At 46.7% G+C, this 20,725-nt stretch overlaps 2 protein-coding genes across 2 annotated transcripts; both read right to left on the reverse strand.

Moving 5' to 3' along the window:
- Nucleotides 1-667: 667 nt before the first annotated feature.
- Nucleotides 668-5,398, reverse strand: LOC309589917 (uncharacterized protein). Its single transcript, XM_082310636.1, has 4 exons — nt 5,277-5,398; nt 4,011-4,219; nt 999-1,061; nt 668-840 (listed from the first exon to the last, which is right to left on the reverse strand). Exons 1-4 carry the CDS (start codon nt 5,366-5,368, stop codon nt 743-745), a joined length of 462 nt encoding a protein of 153 aa, XP_082166762.1. The 5' UTR covers nt 5,369-5,398; the 3' UTR covers nt 668-742.
- A 6,668-nt stretch (nt 5,399-12,066) lies between these two features.
- Nucleotides 12,067-15,012, reverse strand: LOC309588822 (uncharacterized protein; the record flags this gene model as incomplete). The annotated part of the gene is made up of 3 exons (XM_082308506.1): nt 12,067-12,173; nt 13,223-13,285; nt 14,952-15,012. 3 exons carry the CDS (start codon nt 15,010-15,012, stop codon nt 12,067-12,069), a joined length of 231 nt encoding a protein of 76 aa, XP_082164632.1.
- Nucleotides 15,013-20,725: the final 5,713 nt, after the last annotated feature.

The following is a 20,725-nucleotide window of genomic DNA, read 5'->3' on the forward strand; positions in this document are numbered from 1 at the left end:
TCCAGCTCCTGCTCAATTACTGAACATCTGTGTGTTTGACAGGAGCCCTGCAAATGCAGTAAATGACTCCGTTGCCATACTGTGTGCTGCATGACACATCGCTACTCCGCTGTGCAGAGCTGTTGAAGTTGTACCAATGATCCAGCTCAGGCAGTGTTAAGCAGTTCAGTGGTGAGCTAAGTGCTCTGCTGGCAGTAACGCCTTGTTCTGCTGTTAGCATTAGTTTGAGTATCACAGTGCTCTTTTACAGTGGTTATGTACACCTGAAACACACTCGAGTCTTCATCAGTACAGTATCTAAATGCAATTTTACAGACAATACCAGAAGTACGAGCACAGTCCCAGCAGCGCACAGGTGCTTACCTTGTCTTGTAATGGCTGTTTAGGTGCTCAGCTCGTGCTACTTGCACACACGCGATCACGACTTGCACTCAGTGACAAAACGGGAGAGAGACGAAATCTCAAGTCCTTGGCTTGACATTGTGCCCACTCCGAGCCATCCCTTAGCTCATAAAAAAAAAGTGTTTATCTGCATTAATGGTGCAGCACAGCTTTAGCTGTCCACTCTGTGAAGTAATCCAGTCTTTCGAGACCCACGATTGTAAATTTTTTTTAGTATGTGTAACCAAAGGATTCCAAAGGAATACATACAAGACAGGTAGAGTGTAAGTATTTTCTTTATTTAAGAGTACATGTAGTAGAAACTTGTTACAAAAATTTCAGTGGTGTTACATTTTTATCTTCATTGTCCAAAGCTTTTGCCCCATGAGGTTGCTTGATTCGCTACATTTTTTACAGCTTTTTCACCGGTCTCAGCAACTTTGTAGACTTCCTCGACAGCTTTTAAAACAGAAAAACAAAGGTAACTAACTGTAGCATCGCTGCACTACCGTTCCCTTTCCCACCCGGTGTGGGACAAGGGGCAAGGCAGAGTTGGGGGACCGATCTGGGATTTCACTGACATGACATTGTTGAACTAAACGGAAACATTGCCGTACCTTTCTGACCAGCATCCTTAGCCTGTTCCACTGCTTGCTGCACCGTCTGGCCCACTGTGTTGACTGGAATTAGGAGGAAAACAAGGGTAAATCAAGCAGTCTTTACCCTTCCCCTAAATGCAGTAATCACATTTTAGAAGGGTTCACTAAATGTTCCAGGGCTAGAAGATGAAAAATTTTTCCATAAGGATGGGCACCCTGGTCTAGTGGGAGAGAGTTGCTATTAGGAAGCTGGCTGTAGTTCCCCACATTATCATATGTCTCAGTACAGGTGAAGAGTATGGAAGTTACAATCTGTGTCATATACAATGTCAGTAAACAAACCCTAGTAGAAAATCAGGTGCAATATGAAGCTTTCCTTTTACTGAACCTGGCTAGGATCTGCAAAGAGCAGGCTTGGGCAGTTTGGTTGGTAAAGATTCTCCCACCAACCTCAAAGCTTGATGCTCACTGTCTGAAGCAGCATGCTGTAAGAGCAGCACATCAAAATTTAATGATTAGTCTAATACTTTCTCTTGTAGCTAGAGAAAATTTTATTCTGTAAGAGACCAGACTAGTTTTAAAGGCATGGAAATGTTCAATGGAGGAGACTTATTGAGGCATGAAGAGCAAGAGAAGGTATTGTCTTAAAGTGGAGGAACTGCACCCTAGAAAGTAGTGATTATTTGGATGATCAGCCTCCAATAGCTATGATCAGGGAAGTCTCGCTCACAAGAATCAAATAAAAGTTTGAGGCAAATGGTCTTCAGTTGAACCTGTATTTTTTTTTTTTTATTCCTCCTGGCTCCAAATACTACCTTTTAAAAAAAACATTGATGTGTTGTGCACAACAGACACTGAAGGGGGGGGCTGACCAAGCAAGCCAGATTCCTCATGGACATTGCATGAGGGAGAAGTGCTAGGGTGAGGAAAGACATTTAAGTGGACTGGGAGTGTCTAAACCTTCAAAGGTCTCCAGGCTTGGATTGAATGGCTCTTCAACAGTAGCTGTTTTGTTAAGTGTCTTGTAAAAACCAGTGCCCTCTTTCACCTTGGGTTTATAGGACACTTTCTACTGCTTAAGAGACACGCTAATTATCCTCATGCGTCAGCTTTTGCTGCAGTTTCCTAACATGAATGACATACACTGCTCATAAAGTACAGTTAAGGAAAATGCTTCCTATAGCAATCTTGAGTCACAGCCGATTTCATGGCTCCTTTTAGCAACCATGGGGTAGGTGCTAATTTTAGATACTTGCGAAGCCCAGTTGTGCCACTCTGCGCTTAGCAATGGCTCATGGGTCTGCGCCTTCGGGGCATATGCAGGCACAACAGAAGTAGTTCAGAGACGAGGTAATTAATAGTTGTACAGCCACTAGTTGGACAGTCTTGTTCTAGTTAAAAACTAGCATTAAATCCCCCTTTGTTTTCATTTACATGGGGATTTGGAGGGTACCTCTCTTTATAATACTCCTAGGAGTGGGTGCAGTACTGGCAGTGATGCAACACAAGTTCAGCATTACATGTTGTGTATTTATTTGCTGCCTGTCATCAAGGTACAGGCTGATGGCACAGAAGTAAGCGGCCACTAAGTCAGGCCAGTGCCTGGGAGCTCCTGATCTCGTTCCAGGATCCAGCTCCAGCTGGAAGGGCTGTGCTGTAGCACAGGACTTGCCAGGAAGATGGGTGCAGGCAAAGAGCTTCAGACCGCTGGCGTCTGAAGAACTGGTTCAGCTTCAAGTGCTTGGGACAGAAGGGGAAGAATGGCTGCTACTAGTTAAAAACTTTGCTCTTAGAGCTTGTTGACTCCTAAACAGTTCAATCAGCTGAACATTGAGATCACTACTCAGTTCCTTCAAGATTACAAATACCACTTCTAAAACATCTGCATCAGTCTTCTAGCATAGAAAACCATAGAAAATGTTTCCACAATGTTAAAAAAAGTTAGGAACATCAGAAAACCTCCAGGAATATGCATTTCTAGGGCTGCTATGCAGCAAAAGCAAAATGAAGAAATCTTCATTTGAAAACAAAAATTGATTGTTACCCTCCAGTTAGCCACATCTTGGTGTTTCCCTTTCATGCTTCAGCATAAAAATAGTTGATTTAAGAATCAGCTTTGGAAAAGGGGGCAGTGGGTGTGGGATTAGGCATCTTTCATCTTCCTAGCAAACTTAACCAAGGATAGATGGTAAATAAGTAGCAGCAGGCTTTTCACTTGCTTCATTGGGCACATAACCCGCAAGTAATATTTCTACTGCATATGAAGTCATGGACAAAATGTCTGGTTTCGAGAGTTTACCTAAATGTCATGTAAAGAAATATAAAACAGTCTCCACAGCTCACGTATTACACTAAGCACAAACATGTCAGGGATTGCACCAGTGCACATCTCCGTGTTAAAGCTTCACTAACAATGGCTCATCTGAGTGAGTGGCACATTATTTAAATTCAGGGCCAATTCTGCAAGCCTCTCCGCAGAGTAAACTTGACTCAGGTGCCCTAAGCCCCTGCAACTGCACATTGGCTTTCGGTGGAATGAGCAGCTGCGACACTAGCGGGGCTGGAGCACTGACAGCAGAGCAGAGCTGGCTTACCTGCCTGGGTTTTTTTTGCAGCACTGAGCAGATCAAAGACCTCAGAGCTTCAGGAAAGTAATCCACTACACTGTTACAAAACTCACATTTATCATGGCTGTTCGTGTCAGAAAACAAAGCCCTAAATAAGCAGCCTTGCCTCCCATCTTGGTTTTCTGCTGTCCTCTTCTCTCTTCAGTGCATCATCTAGACACCCACACAATAAACGCCCAGAGTGGGAGAAGTTGTGCGAAACCAGTAGTTAGTACGGGTCCTTCATTTACTACAGTGTTAGAGGGTTTGGAGATCAGAAGACATACTGACTGCACCCTTGAGGACAGCATCTATAGAGTTCATGCCTAAGACACGCATTTGCTCCCAGCTGCAGGGGTGGGAGCAGGGCACATACTTTAACACCCAAGGCACAAGAGGAGGGAAAGCAGCAATTTGTATTTACCTGCCACTTGTGCAGTGCTTTCAGCTTCTTGCATGGCTTCCTCGGCAAGCTTCTTCCCAATTCCGAACATGGCTGCGCTCAGTCCTCTCTCTCCCCGCAGAGAATGGGTGAGTGAATCCCTAAATTCAGTTCCATTACAATGTTTGGCAAAGTGCAGCTTTTTATAGACAAAGCAGGACTCCTCCCAGTAGTTACAGGGCAAACGCAAACTGGAACGGGGAAAAATCATGAGCCCTTGTTGGGTGATTAATGTACGAGGCATAAAAGGGTAAAGAGACATTAGTGTTTATTACATTTTCCTCCCCGGAGAGAGGGCGTGGATTAATCAGCAGAAGTTTTCCATGGCCCAGGAATGAAAGCTTTGTTTTTTCCATGTTGAGGAGTTGGTAAACAGTGTGCATGCCACAGCTGTCCCGCGGCAGGAGATGCAGGCAGGCACAGCCTGTCATGAGCCGGGCAGAAAAACATTGCATCGCAAAACACACAGCTGAAGAATTGCTTAAATCAACTTTAGCATTTCAAAACCTTACATAGAAAAGCATCCAGTTTCAGATGATTCTTGCCCACATTTTTTTTCTCCCCAGTGGGACTTAAAATCCATTGCTATAAAAAGAAATGGGAGGAGCTAACCTTGCTTTTTAAAGTATCTGATGAAATCTTTGTTGTGTTAGACGAAGATAATAATTTTGTGGTGTGTCATAATTAACATTTTAACCCCTTGTTTCCAGTGCCTGGCTCAGAAGAGTGAAGAGAGAAGGTTTGTGTCGTTCCCCTCTGTCCCCACAGCAAACACTCGCAGGACCCAGCGCGGCCTCCAGGGCCTTGGGCACCAGGCGCGGGCCGGCGGGGTGCAGCCCCGCAGCCTCGGCCTGCCCTCACCAGGGCCCAGGCAGCACCCAGCTGCAGCGCCAGGCTCGCACCACCTCCCCGAGCGACAAAAAGCTGAGCTGCCGCCTTGTTCCCCGGGCAAGAGCCCACGGGCTGGGACATGGCACAGGGCCAGCCTGCGTGCAGCACCGCAGGACGGCGGGAGGCAGGCCGCCAAGCACACGGTCCCCATGCCACCCGGGTTCCTCTCACAGAACTCCTGTATGCCGTCCAGCCAGCCAGGAGCTGCTCTCACGCCAAGCGACCAGGCTTATTTTTTTCTGGGATCACCCACTTTCTAGCGGAACTACTTTTGTGCCCTTTCACACAGTGGACAGGAGCTTTTGCTCTGTTGATCAAGTAATTGTTGCTGAAAAGGGAGGAAAAAGTGTACCTTACCTCAGAACAAGGGGTTTATTCATCAATCTGATCTTCTGCCTACGGTTACCACCACAGCAGGCCTTAGGAATACCTCTCCTGATCCCAGACATGTCACTTCATGAACAACAGTTCTACAATGTCCCTTCCAGCATTGCAGCAAAAGTTCTGTTTTCTTCCCACAAAGTCCTACTTTATGGCAATTAAATATTATGCGGAGGGTTTTCTGGGGGTGGGAAGGGGCTTCTCTGCATCATCTTATCTTCTGACAGCAGGGAAGGGATTACTCACCATATCTGAAAGCAAATTCTACCAGAATATGCTCACAAAACACAGAAGGAAAATAACAATTTTGGGTTTAAATTAATGTCTTCCTTGACGTCAAGTCAAGGGGCGTTGACAAAACTCAGAACTGAACTACAACGCAGAAAAAAAAACTTGAAGTATTTCAGATAACTCAGAGCAACATTTGACCCAAGGAAATTCATTGCACAGCAGCTGAGCGGTAGAAGGCACCCGTTGTTCCCTGTAAGGTCCTCAGTTACCCACGGCTGGCCTTGCTTGCAGGAAACTGCAATTTCCTACTCCTGCTTGGCTGCTGCTCCAGTTACTGACAGGGAGAGAGGTGTGTGAAGACAGCAAGACTCAGAGTCAGCAACAGGCTTGTTTATTTGGTGAGGTGACTGTTTGCATTGTAAAGAGACACTAGAAATGCCCCTCTTCATCCGGTCCTAATCGCAAAGTGAATGACAGTTCCTTCTCTCCCACGCTGCAGTACGGCAAGTGCAACTCTTTTTTTTCAAAAGCTACATCATCACTAGCTCATGAGCAACTTCCACGAGAGCAGATCGGTACAGCACCAGCACTGATGCTTTGACTTCCCAATGAACATGAGTGTAGAAATAAAATTACAAAGATGACTGTAATTATATTCCACCGACGCACTGCAGGTACATATTGAATTGTAATGCCAGAGAGAGTACGTGCCATTGCAACACTCCCTACAAACAGGTGAAGGTGATGTTTGCTTCACAGGAAGTAAAAACATACAGCATAAACCACACCACAGTTTTCAAATATAAAAAAGACACATTTTCTGTTACTACATGTAGACTAAAACCATAGAAGACGAGTGAAGAGGTGCAGTTTTCTGCAGGCACCAGGATTTTTATCACTTATACATTTAAACTGACATTAGATTGCACTCAGTTCCATAGCTTTTGCCATCCGTCATCACAGCAGCACGTCTCAGTAACTGCATTTACTAACTTCACATAAGCAGAGGTGGTGCAGGTGCGTAGCACTGTGGCTTTCTACAACACGAGCTGCCCCTCTGCTTCGCCTCTCCTCGGCTCCGTCAGCCATCCCAGCACAGTGACACATCCCAGTGAACTTTGCTTATGAGTACACCAGGGCTAACAAGAGCGGGGCCTCAGCTCCCGCTGGCTCCGCAGGGCTCATCTCCATGCACCAACATGCCCCTTGCCATGCCTTGCTCCCCTCCCTGTGCCAGGCTGATCACACAGCCAAAGCCCAGGACTGCCGCTCAGATCAATCAATGCCAGGACAGCTTGCTGAAAACATGGATTAAAGCTGCCAAGGCACAAGCACATACACATCCTAAGCTCAGCCACCAGCCAGCACAGGAGCTCAAGAGCAGAGACAAAACCTGGCATCCTCTGCCACAAGCGCAGGCTGCGGGACACTCGCCCCAGCCTGCCTGAACACCACCACCTGCCAGCACCGACCACTCGGAGCTGTCGCAGCCTCTCCCGTGGGGTCGCATCCCCCCACCACGCAGCCACAGCACCCCAGGGCGGGCAGAAATCACAGCAACCGTGCCACCGACACGACGCGCCACCAGCTTCCCTCCTCCCTGCAAAGCACACAGCTGCCTCGCACACCCACTCCTACCTGTGCACCAGGTCTGCAGCCAGGAACTTCCCCCAGGCCCCCTCCCACAGCCCCTTTATAGCCTCCCCAGCCCCTGCCTGGGCACAGCTGGGCAGCCCCAGCCCAGGTGCGGGCAGGATTCAGGGAAGGGCCCCTCTGCCCCAGCCCAGCCCAGCCCTGCCCAGCCTGCAGCAGGGCCCTTATTTGCCAAACCTTGCAAGGTTTCAAGTGAAGGGGAAATCTATGCAATTGGTAGGAGATTAATTTAAAATACAAAAGGAAGGATGCTTTTGTCCCATAGGTAGCAAACCCCACTGAACCCGCTGCCGCCGCAGGCTCTGGGAGCAGACAGTGCTGGCAGCTCCAAAAAGACACTGGGCAACATCACGGACAATAGATCCGTTCATAACCAGAGACTCCAGGGAGCAGCCGGGATATACCCTCCAACATCGTCAATCCAGTGATCGTGGTGGCCCGGGAGTATGAGGGGAATGGTGCGGGGAGCGGCCTGGCTTGCCGAGGCTCCCCAGGTCACCTTCCTATTGCTGCAGTTTACTGCTGCCGCTGCTGCTGCTCTTTGGGAAGGAGAGAGGCTGAGGAGGGGGGAGTCATCTGACATTTTTTCAGGTCATGGGGTAATGGCATAACACAGTCAAAGCATGCAGCAAACACGGCCGCTTCACCCCCCAGCACCTATCAGCTGTATATGGAGAATAGCATCCAACACAGCAACAGCTTATTCAACTTTATGTTTCTTGGTGTTACATTTAGAAAGACAAGTTTCTTTCTGCAGACATGCTGCCCCGTCTCATGGTGGGCGGTTTCTCCGTGGTATCCTCACGAGCAGGGAGCTGTTCCTGCACTCATGCCCCACGAGCCCTGGCACTGCCTCGGCTGCAGCTCCCTCCTGGCACCCGCTGGCGTCCCGCAGCAGCCGCCCATGTCCTGCCTGTGTCCTGTCTGTGCCCCATCACTCAGCCCCAGGTCCCCGAGCTGCGGCTGTACCAGGAAAGCCCCCTGCAGCACCCCCCCGCCCATGGAGGGCCAAGAGGACCCTGGGGGTTCTGGGGGCAGGGACATGGGGGGTGCCACAGGGGGAAGCAAGAACCTGATTAACAGCAAAAAGGGTGACTTGGGAAAAGAGGTAAAAAGGCAGAGGGTTAGTCCTAAAGGACAAAGGACGTTGTATTTCATAAATGCTGCCTAAGTTAGACATGGGAAATGAAAGAGCAGCTAAAGCCACAAGGCGTGAGAGTGGGACCTGGGGGGAAACTGAGGCAGGGTGAGTTGATGCTGACAGGCCCTGGGGGGGCTGCTGGTGCCAAGGCCAACAGAAGAGCAGTAAGAAAGCGCTCAACAGTTGTGTTCTCTGCTGTCCAGCTTTTACATAGGATCTGCTCTCCCAGCTTTTGAAATTAACCATGCAGGCTAGAAATGCTCCAAGGGTGCTCCCGGTTGCCTGGGCTGGGTCTGGGAGTTGCAAAGAAAGCAATAAAAAAATATATATGTGAAGTGTTAATAAATGGGAAGAAGTAGCTACTTATAAAACAAACAGGATTGTTTGCATGAAATTCCTGGTGTTTTCCTCTCTGAAGGCAAATGGGAAACTGGACAAGCACCACTTGTGTGCATGCATGTGCGTGTATGTGTACCACTGTGGTACAGGCAGCAGCTGAGGGGCTGACACAAAGCAGGAGAAGAACCTATAAAGGCAGAGCTTATGAGCAAAGTGAAAATGGCTCATGCAAATCTTTTTGAGGGCTGTTGGCCCCAGTGGCACGGAGCCCAGCCCAGCCCCAAGCCCAGTGACGTTGGGCAGGGACATGGGCTGGGCCGTTCTGCCACGGCCGGGGCTGGAAAGTGCATGGAAACCTGGCAATGGGCACCGGGCTGGGGGAGAGGCGGCAGGGATTTACAAAAAAAAAATCACCTTTGCATTTTGCCACATGACGGGAAACTACAACCACAAAGACATGTTTCAGAAAGCCTGGATTCTTGATAACCCATAGGCTTGATAGTCAAAGCATTCATCTGAGATGAGGATTCATGTTTTCTTGGGCAAAGGAAGGAGCTGAAGGTGGATTTCGAGCAGTCTGGTAAAATCTGTGCCCCCTGAGCCCCTGCCCTGCTGAGCTGCAAAGAGGAGATGGGGTGGCTGCTTGTCCCCGCAGCCGCCCTGGGAAGGTCTCCGGGGCATTGGAGTGGGGCACGGGGCAGGTGGTGCTCGCGCTGGCCAGCCCGGCCAGGCCGGCACATGAATCCCCTTCGCTCAGCATTTCACGGCTCAGGCAGCTGCGGGCACACCCAGAAGCAAATTTTGGGAAATTTGAGAACTCAGGTGTTGGATAACATCACGTGTCTCTAGGGTTGATGGCACGTGAGCTGGTAGGGGCATTAAGGATGTCAGGTTTGCTTTTACAAAACATCTGGAGTCTTTAGGTGGGATGAGAAGACACGGTCCTGGGTTAGGACATGGCTCCCTGTGCGATGCACGAAGGAGGGCCAGCCCCAAATATTCTAAGGCCAAAGAGCACTGTGAATAAGGCAGTGACCTTGTTTGTGGAGCAAAGCGCTGAAGTTTAGACCTAGAAACATTTGCCAGCAAGTGACTCAGACTCACGGGTGCCTGTGGCACAGCATTCGCCCTCGGGACAAGAGATGTGAAATGCTCTGATCAGGCTCTTGGGATCTGTGCTGAAGCAGCAAGGGCTCTGTGTCACATCCCTGTGCCAGGGACTGGGCATCGGGAGCTGCCTCCTGATGCTCCATGGCCAGATGGACAAAGGTTCTTCTCCTCTCTTGACTCAGTGGACGCCCTCCGGCAGTCCCTCCGTCCAGGCAGTCCGGCCCCTGCCCCGCCAGTGCTGCTGCCAGCACTGGGCCAGAGCAGCGGTCGGTGGCAACCGGTGCGGTTACACTGAAGACGTCGCCTGTGATTGCAATAAGGGAACATAAAAACCACATTTTTTTTTACACATTTTTTTGTGTAATATGGACTAAGAAATGGTTTGCAGAAAAAAAAAGGTGTGATGGAGGGTGGTGTATGGACCACTATCACCCACAAACGTAGCACCGGCATCTAAAGAGCTCATTCTCTGCAGATTTCACCATCAGGGAGGTAACCATGGAAAGTACAAAATAATTAAGGACTATTGAAGGTTGCCCAGTAACTGAGAGTGCAATAGTCTAATGCTTTTTCTGTGAGCTTGTACTTGGGTAAATATTTAGGCTTTTAAAGCTTTAAATGACAGTGGACATTGCATTGGGACACTCTGTGCAAGCCCTGGACTATGTTTACTCACAGATGGTCTATTACCTATAGGGTCCTCTAAAGACTTTTCAGTCTGTGCAGTGTTTCTGCAGATTGTAGTGGTCTTCGGGTTCAGCGGTGAGTCAGTCTCTCCTAGGACTGCTTGCCAAAGATCGGCACGCACACGGCTTCCAAAGACCCCTGGGCAACCACAGGTCTTGGTCAATAGGTACGAGACAGCGGTATCTCAAGCTGGCCTGGATTGCCCTATTTCATTAAATCCAGATGCTTTTGGTTATTCTTTGGTTTTCTTTTGTAAGGCCCAGATCAGCTTTTGACTGAAACTAGGCTGGTAAGGCTTCAAACCCAGAAGAAAAAAAAAAGAGAACAAAAAAAAAAAAGGAAAAAAAAAAAGAAAACAAAAAGAAAGAAAGAAAAGAAAGGAAATATTGCCTGGCAATGAGAAACACCCAAAGGCAGAGGTAAGAGCACTTACTGTGAATAAGTGGGTATTAGTGCCTTCTGTTGACAGAGGCAGCACTAAGTGGGCACCCTGGCTGACTGCAGCAGCCTCTGATTGCCCAGCAAGCAGCAATCTAAAATAAATATTTCCATCACCAAGGCAAGAAGATTGCCCACTCCCTCTCTCGCCCCGGCTCCATCCCCGAGCACCACCGCCTCTGTCAGCCGGCAGCCGCTCCGCAGCATGCCCGGGGCTGCCTGGAAGCACCGCGCAGACACTGCCGCAAGAGAGGCGCCGAGTACGCTGCGGTGCCGTCTCCCACGTCAGTGCTACCACTTGTTTTTAGCAGTAGTACTGCAAGCGTGCATTGGGATAAAGGGTCCGATTTTTGTCCCCCGGGAGATTTAACAGGAGATGTGCTGTGGATAATGGTGACAAGAAATGTAGACTGGCAACAGACATACAGGAGGAAGGACAAGGGGGTGGACACCACAGATCCCATTCACTCGCAGAGACCACGGGGCTCCTCTGCAGCGCAGGGCTGTTGGTTTCCATCTGTCTGTCTGCCAAGCTGCAAAATGATTCAGTACTCACCTCCCTTAGAGGGTGGTCCCTGACCTCCTTGGGCTTTGAATCAAAAAGCAAAAGAAATTTGCCAGGGGTTGTGCGATCCTTTACTGAAAGCCCAATAAAATAACAAGAGTACATAACAAAAAGTGATGTATTTCTGGGCGGTGGAAATCTTACAATACCTTTTATTTATCTTAATCTGAAAATACAGCAGGTGGGAACAAACGAACAACTGACATGAAATATAACCCCAGCTTCACTTTTGATTACTGGAAGGAAACTCAGTTTCATCACACAAATGGTCTGGTGTCCTGGAGTACAAACATTTTCACTGGTTTTGTAAATACACTCGGCAAATGTGGCAATAATCATTGCGCTGTTGTAAGAGCAGGGCAATAGCATTGCTGAAGCCTTATGAGCCATGTTGAAGATCGTGAACAGATGTTACAAGATGTGCTAAAAGATGTATTTTTCCTATATGAAGGATGAGGGCGGCCTTCTGCCTTAAAATTTTGTATTTGGAGAGAGAGAAATTATCCAGATCTCAGACAACTTTTGTTTTTCCACACAAAGGAGTAGGGAATTGCAGACCAAAGAGAGACTTTCACATGCAATACTGTTTGCTTAAATTAGCATCATTTCTTAAATCCACATTTTTTCCCGAGGCCAGACACTGCTTCTGCAGCTTGTCCGGTTGCTTTTTCTACCCCATCTTGCACCGCCTTGGAAGTCTTGTCAATAGCTGCAAGAGAGGGAAAATAATAAGCAAAAAGCTGGAAATATGCAACATGGGTTAATATTTAGGATGAAAGGCGGAGGTGTGAAAATGATTAGACTATAAAAATATAGGGATATATCTTTAAAAAAGAAAGGTTCTCCACAGCTGGTTATAGTTGGGTTTGGCAGGATATATTTAGGATGGGCTGTAAGACGTTGCTAAACAGGAGCGGTCACTCAGGAGTTTTGGGCGCTGAGCTGAAGCAGTGTGAGATGAACGATGGGACAAAGCTGGAACAGATCCATTTTGGTGTACGTGTGGCCTGGCTGATGGAGGAGGGTGCTCTGGGCTAAGAAGTGCTGTGAATACTGGGGTGTTTGGGAAAGACAATCTTATCAAGTGATGGGGAAGGTGAAGGATGCTTTCCCCTCTACTCCCTTCTCCTCAGTTAATGTATCTGAGGCACCGCCGGTGAAAGCTGTGCTCAGCCGTGGGCCGTGGGCATAGGGTCACTCCTATGCAGGACCCGAAAAGTGAGAACTGAGCTTAGTTTTTAGTTTGACTTGTTTCCAATCCTCAGAAACAAGACGCCGACGCTTTCCTGACGGCACCTTTCCAGCTGTGGGATCATTAATGTTTGACCCCAGCTGCTGCCTCAGCAGGCGCGGGGGGCCGGCGGGGGGCTGGACCTGGACAGACCCTTACTCTCCGGGCTGGGGAAGCAAGGTGTATCACAGGGTTACTCAGTCCTCAAGAAAGAAGAGGAAAGTTTTTTCCGCACTGTTCCCACAAGTTTTTCTATAATGGAAGCCAAAATCTGAATGCCGTGCGTGAGACTCAGTGGCTAAGGGGGTGTCAGCTATCATGGTACATCTGCCAGTAAACGTATGGAGCTACTAAGCAACAGATCCTAAAATCCTTTCCCATGAGATCTGTAAATGGCCAAAAATTGTCACAAGCAAGGACTTTCAGGCTGAGAACATCCACGGGACAGAGCGGGAATGAGCACTGCCCGCTGCTGGCTTGTGTTGAGCTGCTCCATCACTTAGTGATTTGCCCATCATTTCTCCTACCTTTCTGGCTTGCATCTGTAATTTGGTTGATTGCATCCTGAGTAGCCTGTCCCAATGTGTTTGCTGTAATTAAGGACAAAAAAAATTTCATTTCCCGCTGTTCACATTTATGCTTAGAGGAATTCCCTATGTCAATCAACTTTTCTGCATGTCCGCAGAAGGTTATGCCCCTGGCAAGAGATAAGGCTGGTACAGAGCAGGCTGAGGCTGTGTGTTTTGCTCGTGGGCACCCTGGGAGCCATGCGTGTTGCCAGAGCAGCTTGCTATGAGATTGGTGTTCACCTAGCGCCTACGGTCAGCTGAGCAAATCGATGACAGATAAGAAGATAAAATAAGAAGGAGATAAAGAAGCAAAGATTAGCAGTGAGTTGGAATGATGACATTTAGCTGCAAGTTGCTTACTTTACACTACATCTGCTTTTATTGATTTTTCTAGCTTATTCTGCTCGGAGAAGCTTGGCCATCTAGCGCGCATTTTCTTTGCGGGCTGTTTGGGAGTATTACCTTTTCCAAAATGCAAGCAAACACATTAAACAGAGCAGGATAGGAAAAGGGAGATTTTACAAATAAGAGATAAATAGAGGAAGAAGAGGAGCGGAAGCTAGAAACATACAGATCAACTCCAGAATATAAAGCATTAAAAAAGTGAGATGACATGTAATTGTAAGACGTCTGATAGTTTATGAAAGAGTGATAGCCATCCTGTCACTTTTGCTAGAAGAAGCGACCCCTCGATGGCATGAATATATTCAGGATGCAGCAAGGACTATTTTGTTTTTCAGAAAGGTGTACTGTCATGTTTCTGGGTCTACTATACATTTGTTCCCAGGTGTATGGAAACTTACTGTAATTCCAAAGACGTCAGTGAGGTTACTCTCGTATTTCAGCTGTGCAACAAAGTGTTGGCAGGATCAGAACCCAGGGCTGATACAAATTATACCCTGCTAGGAATGAGCTGCACGCAAACGCGGTAAGGAATATACTATAAAATACTAGCATAAGCTAGACACATATTGAAATTTTTCCATTTAAAGGAAAAGCTATCATACTTTGCATTGAAAAGTTGGTTTCTGATGCACAGTGCTAATAATATCGAGCTTGGCCCTACAACATAGGCATAGCTATGACAGAAATGTGTGCACAGATTTTTTTTTTAAACCCTGCAAAATCTGGTGATCACTGCTGGAGAAGACTTCAACAGAAACATACTTGTACTACTTATTGCAAGCAGTCCATTGCAATCAATATAGTTACTACCAGAAGGCATTTATAGTCAGGCCAAGTAGCAAATATTAATCAAAGCTTAACTCCAACTTCTTAAAAGGAGGGCAGTTTAAAAACCTCTGCAGAGCATGAGAAAAGACCACCCTGAGCAATGTAAATGCTAGATACAAAAGGTTATTACTACCAAATCAGTCTTCGCTTCTCTAAAAACACTAAGTTTAAAGATCTGTTTGGGGAGCGATAAGGGTTGGACGATGCTCAGCAGCCGCTGAGGGAGCTGTGGGTGGGTGGAGGTGGTTGCCCATGCTGAGCCGAGAGCAGTGGCCAGCCTGGGGCCTTCTCCAGGAGATGGCCAAACCTTGGCCCCAGGAACTGAAAGAAAAGGAAAAGCTGTGTCCTGCTACCACCAGTGACGTGAGTAGTGTAACTACAGATGGTGGTTTCTGTAAGCAAAAGCAGCAGCTAAGCCCCCCACAACTATACAACAATATTCAATCTTTCTTACCAGCATCTTTTGCTGCACCTTCAGTCTGTTCCTTCAGTCCTTGGAAGTTTTTACCCGACATCGTGGCTTCTGACACCTGTTAACACTCTTCTGCTTCAATAAAATTAAGTGCCTAGCGATGTATAGCACACCATGTGAGGGGTGTCCTGACACGTCCTGGTTTTATACCTGTGCCAGGGGACCTGCTGATGCTTTTGGGGGTGATTGGTGCAATGGGTGGAGTTTGAATGTGAGGCATGAGAGCTGAAAATACGCACAGAAAAGCCGTTTATTTACCCTCCCCAATGAGAGGGTGTGCCCGGGTAGAGATTTCTGCTTCATCGCACTGTCTTTGTTTGTAAGTTTGGTTGGTTTTTTTTTTTTAATCAAAACCACAAAAAAACCTGTTCCACCACCACAGACAGAGAAAAACCACTGAACTGAGCTTTGTAAAGACTGCTGGGAAACTACTGAAGCAGCAGTGCCTGGGCATGGCCAACTTTCGTCCCCGCCGGGCTGGCTTCTTCCTCCTTCCTTCATCCCCTAAGCTGAACCTCCTGAGAACGGAAACCAGCCCAAACTTCGCTCAGTTTTTAGCAGTTTTAATCACAATCCCCTTTTCTTGTCAGGTGGGATACTGTTAGATGTGGAGAGTTGTTATTTACATGTATTTTTATACGAAACTGTAAATACGGTCATCTTTCCAGTTGTTTGCTCAGGTCGGATTGCAAAAATCCAGCATCACTGAAGGCCTTGCCTGGGTCAGGCTGGTAACCAGTGCCAGAGCTAGCAATCCTCAGGGGAAGGGAAAAAAAGAAGCCGAGCTAGCAAACCCACCTTTTCCTAGTGTGGCTTTGTATTATGGGTTTTGTTTGTACAGAAATAATGTTTCAAATAATTTCCTTACATAGCATCACTACATTAATAAAAGTTTCTGGCTTTAACTTCTAGCATTTCACATGTTTCCACTAGCCTTTAGAATTTATGTTTTCTGCCACCAATCCCCAGTACAAAGAAACTTTGTACAAATAAACTGTTGGCAGAGTTGGGAGCCAAAGGGCTCGCCGGCTTTGTGGGGCTCGGATTCCTCATCGCCATTTTCCAGCGTACAAAGCACCTCAGTTCAGATGTTCACACTCATACCCATATTCATCTTCCCAAGGAAAGCTTTTTTTGTTGAGAAATGGGCATGAGAACAAGATGCCGTGAATAAACTAGGGTGAGAAGTGACAGTGCTCGTAAGTTTAGTACTTCATTAGTACCCAAGCGAGGAAGAGCAGCAGAAAACAAGGCTAAATGCATTCCGCTGCGGCTCCTATTCAGCCTGTCATTTCAGAGAGCTCTTTTCAACTTCTGCACCGCTGGCACCACTTATTTCTTATTTCAAACAGCAGTTCTCTTTCCCCCTTGACAGGTCATTTAACATTTTAATTATATATTCACATCAGGTATCTTTTTCAATTCCTTGCTGGTTTATTTTTCAGAATTATTTTCTCATTTGGATTTGCAAAAACTCAGATAAAAGACACCCAATATTCTGAGGCTCTGGCATTTTTTGGACAAAACCACTAACACAGACCTACTTATCTTTCTTGCCCAAACCTGAGAACCTAGCATGCACAAAGCCATAACAAACAGACAGATTTCAGCCGCTCTCAGCTCCCTTAGCCAGATCGCTGCTGCCTTGCTTAACTTTGGGCAGAGTGCTCATGAGAGCAAGGAAGAGGCTCTCCAGCACCCACCAGGCAGCTTGGCACAGCCTGAGAGAGGACATGTGGGGCTCCAGCAGCAAATACCTTCCAGCTGCCCTCCCAGCTCTTTTCTACTGCTGGACTTTCAGCTCAAGGGCCCTGCTGACGCTGGCTGGGGTATTTGGCCTGAAAGGGAGACCAGGAGTTCAGGAGAACATTTAAAACTGATGCACACTTACACTGAGCATTAAACATGCACACAGCAATATTTTAGAGGCTCCTTAGCAGTTCAGGTAAATATTGTTCTCTAATTCGGCGCTGATGGCCACCTAGATTGCTCCAGCTCCAACTATTTTTCTTCCAAGTGGAAATCTTTGTTTGGCACTTTGAACTCAGTATGGGTGTCTGATCTGTGCCACTGCTTGCTTTACCTCCTGCTTAAAACATTAAGTAGCACGAATTCGTGAGTAAAATCTACACCACTGTCAGCATAGCAGCATGACTCCTCATCTAATGTAATCTCATCCTTATCATTAAGATCGTTATCCTGATTCCAAGAAAAAAAAAGGCAAAGAAAGCAAATTACACTTGCCTGGCAAACTGACATGGCATGATCATTATAATGCAGCCCATAGCAGAAGGAAAAGGGACCTTTGGTAGAGTATGTATTTATCCCATATGACGGGACAAATGGTCTGTGCATCAGGTGGCTCGCAGAGTTACAAAACCACATCAGAAAATTAATGGAACGTCTTGCATCATCTTTATTCACTTTGTGAGCTAACATTACTTTTTTAAAGCTAACATGAAGCATTTTGAACTGATGTTAGACATAGATTAGAGCATGCAGATATAAAAAGGATGATTGACCTGAGCAAAAACGAGGATTTGAATTCCATCTGCTCCAAAATTTACAGCAATTTATCCCTGAGTTTTCATTTGTTCTGTTATGAATATTGAAACTACTAATGTAGATTGGATCTATTCCTGGATTTTGTAAAAAACTATTTCTCAAAAGAATTTAACCTTCTCTTGGCCTCTAGAGAGAATAATATCACAAGAGAAACTGTTGAAAGCTTTTCCTGAAACAGACCGTTCAAGTAAAAGTAAAATGGTAACTTATTTCTAATTGTAGATCAACGAACTAACTACATGGCTTGAAATTCATTCCTGTCCTGGTCCAAGCTATAGGTCATCTGACTTGCATTTCACTCTGTATATCTCCTGACACTAGGTATTCATGGTGGGCTTCCATGGGTCTCTTACAAGCACGATGGGAAGTGTTTGAGCTCATGATGAGCTGGATGTCCCACCTGGGCACCAGCCTTTCCTGCGACTTCCGTGGGAGTTCGACGCACTCGTGGCTGCCCTGGGAAATGAGCGGCTACGTTTTCAAGAAAGTCAGCTTTCAGATGTGTGGTCTTCTGAAATGCTGCCTCCACTATCCTGAACATCTGGGTGAAAAAATGAGCTGCTTCAAGAACCGTTCCTCCTCATGAATCCCAGTCTTTGCTTTGACTCTTTTGTATGCTTTTTGATAGTCTGTCTCCACTGTCAGAGAAGATCTAACCATCACTTGATGGACCTGGCTGGCAAGTATTATGGGATTGTTCATTTCACCATCGGCAGTTCTCAACCATATTGTCTCACGACAAGAAAAGATAGGGGTGGGGTGGGAGATTATAAAGTATTTTGAAAGCTAAATGCCAAAACACTACAGCCTGTGTGCTTTTTGTCTCCTGACGTCTCCAGAGTATTGACTCAAAGCTCCAGCCTCTAAGTACGGCTACAGTTTCTGCTCCTGTTCCTCCCACACATTACCTCTTTCTGAATGGGTTTCCAGGTCTTTGCATCATTTGGTGCGTCCTAAGGTCAAATCAAACTGCCTACAGGTGGAAGGTTAGTTTGGACTTTCACTGTTGTCTGTGATGAGTGGTTATTTGTGTTCGGGGGAAAAAAAAACCCAAACTGATTCCTTAAAGTGCTAGGAGGGCTCCACGACACACCGCCCTGGAGTTAGTTGGCAACTCCAAACATGCAGCCCAAATAGCTGTGAGTTAAATCTGAGGCACTGCAGGGAAATTAGAATTTGTTCTGGTTTCCTTTCCTTTCACTCCTCTTCTACGGCGTCTTTGAGCGCCCTCTCACATAGCAGTAACATGAGCCCTTCTGTTTTTATTACCCGATGAAGGTGAGAAGTAATTGATCAGAGCCAGAGCTCATGTTTTACACATGAAAATGGGCAAACAATGTTAATTAAATGGAAAGTGTTGAAATTTATTTGGGTTTTGTTCAATTATAATTTTACCAGGGTTGAGTTTTATAGATAGGTATGGTTTCCATCAGCAAGGTAAATGTGATGATGGGTCAGGGCTGAAAAGTTTTACACAGACCATTCCTGAAGTTAATGAAGTGTGCAGTGTTCACAGCTGTTAAAAGAGCCTGATATTAGTGTGATGTTTACATTAAAAAATAGAATTGTTTGCTGATAACAAGATATAATTATCACGTCATTTAAAGGATCGAACTAAAGCTGTTCTAATTAAGCTAAATGAACCCTTCAGTTCAAATACAGAAATATATTTCTGGGTGAAAAGTACGTCTGACTGATTCTTCATTTGCATGGGTGGCAACATTCTCCAGAAATCATCAGCCAGCTCTGCTTCAAAGCATGAGATCAAAATAAGGCCAGTATAAATGGATTTCTTTACCTTCTGGTTTCTGAATCTTCAGGCAACGTCTAAGTGAAGCGTCCAGTTTCTGCCGTCTTCTGGAGAACCGAAGACTAAAACCATGCTTAAACAATGGTATTTTTCTGGAGTCTCGTGATATCCTGCAGCTTGAGGATTTTTTTCTTTAGGAAAAAAAAAATTGTCTGGTCTTTAAATTATAAGGGGGTAAAAAGATGAGAAAGGCTTGACCACCACCTTAAGATCTGGCACAGGGCTAGGGAAAGAAATAACTGGTCCTATCCCAGGAGTGGCTAGGAAGCCGAGGATGTGAGCTGGGATGTAAGCCAAGGGTAAGGCCTACAGGAGAGCTTTGTGTATTTTTCTAGGCACACTGAGAGGCAGAAGCGCCGTGGCTCTACCCTTCTGGCACACGGCCGTGCTGCCCACCCCACCGGGGGCTCGGGGGAGAGGAAAGGTGGAGAAGCGGAGCTACCGAGCTTGCTTCCCTCCTGTGCTGGAATCCACTCAAAAAAGCAGTGCCAAAGCTTGACAGAGAGACTTTGTGCTGCTAACAGACCTGTGCAAAGTTGTGCAGGCAGGGTTTTATCTGACATTTAGAAAGCTGAGTTTTAATCTGAGTTTTTTCTGATACGCTATTAACAGTATGGAGTATCTTCTGATTTGGTAGGGTTGCAAGGCATTTATGAAACAGTAAAAATAAGCTACGATTCAATATGGAAAAAAGTCTCAGCAGTACAAGACTACCCTGTTCCTGCTCGCTGATGCAGGATGCTCACCTGGGAGGAAACCACATGTCCTGATCTGTGTCTTTAAGGCTTGTGATTGCCTTGTGCAAGATGCATAAGCCCTCCTCCGAGCTCTGACTGCAGTGGGACTTAGACCAGACCTAGGCAGGGGCTATGGCAGGGAAGTGTTGAACCCCCGTCCAGCCCGGGCACAAAACAGTGCTCAGCGACGTGAGAAGCAGGCAAGCGCAGAGGCAGATCTTTAGGAAACATTCAGACAATTTCAGTGCCCATATGTTAGGCAATAGTCGAGCAGTGGTTTTAGCCTCACAGTTCTGGGTATAGGTGTGTAAATACCAGTTAAATCCCTCTCTTCCCACAAGGAAGATGCCGTAGCACAGCGTATTGATAAGGGGTGCTGCAAGCCTCTCTCCTAAGCAGCTGCCTAGCTCTACCGCAGAGCAGTGGGCCTGCACTCTTAGCTCAGCAATTGTAATTTTCTCCTGGTTTAAGTCCTTTTGAACCAGGGGTGAAGCCTGCCTGAGAGATGGGCGTTCGGGGAGCCGCTCACTCCTTGCTTTGACTTACAGCTTGGCCCTGCCGATACCTGCCCCTGCCTCCCACACGTGCTGTAGCTAGTGAAGGCACTCAACTCCTCTTTCCCGCTGCCTGGCAGAACATTCTTC

Source organism: Platalea leucorodia, assembly GCF_965183815.1.
Source record: "Platalea leucorodia genome assembly, chromosome: 4".
Taxonomy (NCBI): Eukaryota; Metazoa; Chordata; class Aves; order Pelecaniformes; family Threskiornithidae; genus Platalea; species Platalea leucorodia.

What these genes read in the sequence shown, in the direction of transcription:
- LOC309589917 (XM_082310636.1), bottom strand. Translation starts at nt 5,368, where the DNA reads ATGTCTGGGATCAGGAGAGGTATTCCTAAGGCCTGCTGTGGTGGTAAC. An exon ending in AAGCACTGCACAAGTGGCAG is followed by an intron (nt 1,062 to 4,010) that starts GTAAATACAAAT and finishes TCCTAATTCCAG; the next exon opens with TCAACACAGTGGGCCAGACG. An exon ending in TAAGGATGCTGGTCAGAAAG is followed by an intron (nt 841 to 998) that starts GTACGGCAATGT and finishes CTGTTTTAAAAG; the next exon opens with CTGTCGAGGAAGTCTACAAA.